Source organism: Phytophthora sojae (genome assembly GCF_000149755.1).
Source record: "Phytophthora sojae unplaced genomic scaffold PHYSOscaffold_4, whole genome shotgun sequence".
NCBI classification, from domain to species: domain Eukaryota; phylum Oomycota; class Peronosporomycetes; order Peronosporales; family Peronosporaceae; genus Phytophthora; species Phytophthora sojae.
The window spans coordinates 4078570-4084569 of record NW_009258118.1 but is presented as its reverse complement, the minus strand read 5'-3'; the positions used below and the strand labels follow the sequence as shown (position 1 = coordinate 4084569).

General features: G+C 57.9%; 1 protein-coding gene across 1 annotated transcript in view; it reads left to right on the top strand.

The window, feature by feature from the left end:
- The window catches only part of PHYSODRAFT_255752 (hypothetical protein), a gene marked incomplete at both ends in the record, with an annotated part of 3145 nt that extends 636 nt beyond the window's left edge, over nt 1–2509 (top strand). Inside the window, 5 exons of the mRNA XM_009528603.1 lie at nt 51–146; nt 210–575; nt 676–772; nt 891–2056; nt 2099–2509. Coding sequence (XP_009526898.1) covers nt 51–146; nt 210–575; nt 676–772; nt 891–2056; nt 2099–2509 — 2136 coding nt within the window. The remainder of the gene's footprint in view (nt 1–50; nt 147–209; nt 576–675; nt 773–890; nt 2057–2098) is intronic.
- Nucleotides 2510–6000: the final 3491 nt, after the last annotated feature.

Sequence of the window (6000 nt, the reverse complement as noted above, 5' to 3'; positions counted from 1 at the left end):
CAGCACCAGCTCCGGACATGCGCGTCCAGCTCAGCAACACCAGCGCTCAGTTGGTGCAAGCGAACGCGGCCATCGCTCACCACGCTGACGTCACTCAGTCGTTGGAGAAGCGGACGCTCGTTGCTGAGGCCGATTCGGCCGCTGCTGTACGTCGGAACACCCAGCTCCACGAGCGTATAAGTGCAAGCCTCGTTACCTACAACACTCAGTTGGAGAGGCTTCGGAAGCAGTTGGCCGACCGCGACCGAGCAAACGTCATCCCCGCACGCATTCAAGCGTTGACGGACGAGAACAACAGCTTGCGGCGAGTGAATTCTATCCTTCATCGGCACTCGGCAGCACACGGACTCGACGTCGACACCTTGGTCCTGGCCTCAGCCGGCATCTCCGCCGCAGAGATTTATTGGAATCTTCTCGGGCTGTCCCCACCGACGGTCACTGTCGAGAGTCCACGCCATGACGAATTCTCGTCAGAGGAGGGAGAGGAGTCCAAGACGACCGACGTGCCGATGGCTGAGTCCACCGAGGCTACGTCCGCTGCCGCTGCTTCGGTGGACGCTTCTGCTGGTTCCCCGGTCTCCACTGAGTCGTCATCGCGCAAGCGGGCCGGCAAACCGAGTCTGCTTCCGTCGGGAATACGGCATCCCAGCCTCCTCCTCACAAACGCTTCGGCAGACCGTCAGTCGACCTGAGGGCCCGGGCTGCAGCGGCCGCCGCGCCATCCAATCCTCGTTCGGCATCAGGAGAGATTTCCCCGCCTCCTCGGTCGATGGTGCGTCCTCCAACGACGGCTCGCTCAAGCTGGTTGGAGTCTCAGCCTCTCCCGTACGAACACTCAGACGTCCCCTTGTATCCTCGGCTGGCCAGTCGCGCCTCGCCTCCCTCGCCAGCCCCAGCCCAGCAGCAAGAATCGTCTGACGTGGAGTTTGGAGGGGGTATGAGTCCTAGCGACTCTTCACAAGATGACCTTGAGCCCGGCGAGATTCCGGGGGTGTCGGCCAGCGCTCAGGGTGTTCAAGGTTCTGCTACCGAGCCTTCCGGTACTGTCATCGAGGTTCCATACGAGGTTTCGCCTTCGGCGGCGACTTCCATTCCTTCGCCAGTCTCGTCTGGTATAGCCGGCGTCGGCCGTGCCCCTCGAGAATCGGCTGCTGGGGTCGCCGAGGGCTCTGGCGGCCCGCCAGACCATTCACCTAGCGGTGAGTCGCCTCATGAGTCCGAGACTTCCGAGGACCGCGCAGCGTTGTTCCTGGAGATGTTCGGCCCCGACGAAAGAGAGGAAACCTCGGTGGCGCAACCTGTCGCTCCTTCGGAGGCTCCTTCTCCTCTGGCTGCCGCGACCGGAGTTCCTGTAGCTCCACAAGCGGCCACCGTGCCACTCCCGAGTCGACTCCACACTCGGTCGGCCTCTGTTCACGCTCGGGCGATGGTAACAGCAACGGTGACAGCTTCACCGAGGGCTGGACCTGCGTCGATTGCCCCAGCAGTGGTTGACGCTTCCGACGTAGCTCCTGGATCGCGTAAGCTCAGTGGTCTTGCTACCCTGTTCTTGGAGCCGGGTTTCACGGCACCCGGAGCGTCGGAATGCTGGCATCTCATCCAAAACGCCAGTGTCCCCCTCGTCTTCGAGGACGACTTGGTCGCCCCCAGTTCAGTGGATGGAATCGTGGAGTTTGGCTTGTGGACGGATCCTGCTCACCCCTTCCAAGTGTTGCGCCAGCTTTTCCCAGACGAGCCTTGTTTGATCGATACGACGGGTTTTCCATCCTCGGTGGCTATATCCCGTCGTGCAACTGGTCGGGCTCTTCTCGTTCGCCTATGGCGGCAGTTCCAGGGGTACTCCTACCACTCCACCGAGAGGGGCGACCTTGGTTTCGCCTTGTGGGAGCGTCGCCACTGGCTTAGGGGTAAAGCTGTCAAGGCGTATATCGACAACCTCGCCAGCACCCTCGGTCAGCGCAACGTGCAAGTCCTAGCGCTTCGACAAGCGTGGTCCAAGTACCACCGAGAGCGCAGTTATCGTGCAGATCGCTTGCGAGACCAGATGCTCCACAAGGTGTGGAATGGGGCCATTACGTAAGACGGACAACCTCCACAGCACCGCACCGAGGTTTTGCTGGAGCCGTCGTACCTGCAATACTCGTTCGAGGTGATTGAGTGGGTCCCCACTACCGACGACTGGGCCTCCGAGGTGGCGGACGTGGATGCCCGCGAGCCGTGGCGTAACTGTTGGTTCCAAGCGCCAGCAGACCACCCCTACAACACGGCTTGCAACGACGTCCCGTTGTTTGTCCCCAACGGATCGACTCGGGAAACCGTGGCGTCGTCGGTCGTGGTCGAATCTTCTCTGCGGACTTCGATGGTGGTCGCTCCATGGGTGGCCGAGTTCGCAAACGCTCGTCGTTCTCGCTCTCCAAGCCCCGATGAGGAGACGAAGGAGTCGGGTGATGCTTCTTCCGCCGCCGGGTCAAGTCTGGGCGTGTTGGCTCAGGCTGTGATGGAGATTTAGCCTCGTTAGGCCACGCTCCAGCTTCACCGTTTCGTTCACGTTCTTTTCCAATGTCGACCGAGGTCCGTGGCGCTTTAGGCGACGCTGCATGTGCTATCCCAATCCAAAATAACGTCATGTTGTTCGTTCCATTTCATAATCTTTTCTCGCGTCAACGCACATCGCATTCAATACTCGGTCGCGGTTCCCAGAGCTTCTTCTCTGCCCTCGACCGCTGTGGCTGCCTCAAACGAGGCTTGGTTCGTAGCTGCGGCAGCCGGGCTTCGTCTTGTCTCCCTGCAAGAAGATCGGGCTTTATGCTCGTTGAAGACCGGACTTGATTCGCGGGAGACCGGGCGTACTTACGCTAGCTCCGTTGCGGGTATGTTTTCGCATGACAGCCCAATTTTGACAACTGTACACCCGGTCTCCTGCGGGTATCCGGTGTCGACAACTTGCATACCCATTTCATCATCAATCTTCTTCACGCGGAACGGTCCGTGCCACCGATGGGCTAGTTTCTTGGTCAGTCCTGGTCGAACCCGCTCCATGTACAGCCACACTCTGCTCCCGGGCTGCAAAGAGAACCTCGTTCTCGTCACTGCAGCTCTACTATGGTCAGGGGAACTCGGTGCCCGGTCGACCGAGGTTCTATTCTCGTTGACGCCTGCCATGGCTTCCTTCTCCTTCCTGCCAAGCGACGCATTGTGCTCTTCAGCTCTTCGAGCCTTTTCCGCGGCTTGTACTCCTTGGCCATCCTCAGGGCGATTTCCTGCTGTCGGTTGACCTCTCGGCGCCATGCTAGCGCATCAGTTTGGCTACCGAAGCCTCGTTTGAGTGACGAGGACATTGCCTTGAGCGTCGACTGTGCATCCCACCCATGAACGAGGTAAAACGGAGTTTCCTTCCTCGTCGTATCACGGGAGCTATTGATGGCGAAGATCAGTCTTTCGGCGATCTCGTCCCAATCCTGCTGTAGTGGGTCTTCAGCGCATACGCGGACTGACTGCATGATCGTCTTCACCGATCTCTCCTGCTGGCCGTTGGCCTGCGGGCGGTATCTCAGGGTCGCTCTCGACCGAGACTGCATCATTTCCGCGAAGGCTTGGAAGACCTCGCTCATAAATCGAGGATCTCGGTCATGACGGATCAAGGACGGTGCTCCAAAACGTTGGTAGACACACTCCTCGAAAGCTTGCGCAACGAGTAAGGCGGTAGTGTCAGACATGGCTTTGCCCATCACGAATCCCGTGAACGAGCATTGGAATAGCAGGAGAGCCGTGTTGCCACGGCGACTCTTCGGTAGCGGTATCACGAAGTCCATAGAGACTAGTTGGAAGGGTCTCTCGGCTAGGATGTTCCCTGGCGAGTACCCGCGGAACTGAGGTCGGCTCTTACTTGAACTGCAGTCAGGGCACGACTTAACGTGTTTCTCCACATCGGCATACTGACCGATCCAGTAATAGTCTCTCGCCGCTCGATGTAGCGTACGGGTAATACCTTGATGACCGCCTTCAAGTGAGTCATGACAGCTTTGCAGGACCTCTTGGATCATCGTTGTGGGCACCACGAGTCTCATCTTCAACTCGGCTTGCTCGCCGTCACTTGAACGACGGCTCGTTCTTGTGTAATATAGCACATCGTCCTCGCTCAACACAAATTGGTCCGCCATTTTCCATGCATCTCGTGCTGCTCTGTATCCAATCTTCGCATCATCTCCCCGGGGCACTGCCTTCAGATTCGAGCACCGTAACTCTTCATCTTGAGCGGAGGCGATTCTCCTTCGGCGTTCTTCCTGTACTACCAGCGGGTCAATGTCTTCTGCGTTCGGTGGGGCTGGTGACGTCTCGGCACGCAGCGGTGAAGCTTCTGCTTCATTCTGAGACTCGTTCGGCACACCATTGGCTTCTACTCGGTGAGATGCGTCTCCCTGATCGGTGACCGAGACTTCATCTGCAAACCGGACGTGTTTCTCCTTTGCTCTCGTTTGACGTCTGGTCATCACAGCTACGTGTCCGGGTTCAGTCTCGTTCTGCCGTCTGCGGTCGGTTTCTCTTCGCACAAAATCGAAAAAATTCTTGCTACGAGGTTTGGCAGAAGCTACCACGGCCCATACTGTGTTGGCCGAGGGTATGTCCTCGACGACGCACCCGTCAGCAGCCTCGTAGATGACTTCAGCGATACGGTTCAGCTTCATCAGCTCTAATACTCGGTCGTCCGACGATACCACCGTAGACTCCTTGCACTCGAGAGTCTCGCTTGCCAGAGAGTCGGCCGCAGCGTTAAACTCTCTCACCACATGCAGGTACTTCACCGACCGAAGCTTGGCCGTGAGTTCTTGGTGGTGGCTGAGTTGTTGCAGCAATGACTCCTTCCGACAGGCTATCACCCCTAGGGCTTGCTGGATCGCGAGCCTCGAGTCGCCAACGACAACTAGATCGTCGGCTCCATGCTGTAATGCAGCAGAGACGCCGTTGTTCATCCCGGTGTACTCAGCGAGGTTGACCGTGGTGCTCTCGAGGTAAGCGCTCGCAGCAAGCACTACTGTCCACTCTGGTAGCTTCCATAGTATCCACGAGCAACTGCCGTATCCAGCGTTCTTCTCGGTCTTCGCAGACCCGTCAAACGACATAACGAAGCCTCGGTAGGACCGCGGTAGGCGTGCGTAAGCAGATGCGGGTCCAAACGAGCAGTTGGTGACCCTCGTGTCCGGGGTGTGACCAACGCCAGTGACTTATCCAAGTCAACGAAGTTCGTCAAGCCGGCTTGAAGTAGCAGAGCAAACGAACAGTCTGTTTCTTTGGCTCGTTCGACCAACAGGTGCCACGGCGACAGCAAGACGGCGAACTGGGTAGCCCGACCGAACAATGTCTTGGACTTGTGGACCCAGTCGAGTGTCGAAAACCGAGTGTAGACCCGGATTCGCTGTCCAACGAGTTGAGTATAACACACCTTCAGTATCAGCAGAAGCGCGAGGACCTCTTTCTCGGCCGGTGATAATTCATCTCAGCATCCTTCAAAACACGTCCGCAGAAGCGAACGGGGTGTAGTTTGCCCTCTTGCTCTTGCATCAACGTGGAACTTAGAGCCCACTCGTTGGCGAACAACATGACATGCACCTCCTTCTTCCGGTCGAAGTGTCGTAGTGTCGGTGCTGCCGAAACCTTCTGTTGGAGCATCGCGAAGCTGTGCTTGGCAGCGGTGAGGTCACCCCCGGGCTGGAAGTCCTCGTCCTTAAGCTGGTACAGCGCTGCTCCATAGACCGCGAAGTCTTGGATGAAACGACTGTAATAGTTGAGTGCCCCAAGGAAGGACTGCATTCCTTTCCTCGTTGACGGGAACGGAAGCTCGGTCACCCCAGCCAGCTTCTTAGCGTCCGGTCGGATACCTTCTGCCGAGACTTCGTGGGACAGGAAGTCTACCTTGGACTGCACAAAGATGCTCTTCGTGAAGCTGATACTAATACGGCACTCTTCAAACCGTGCCAGCAATCGGTCTAGCGTCGCCAAGCA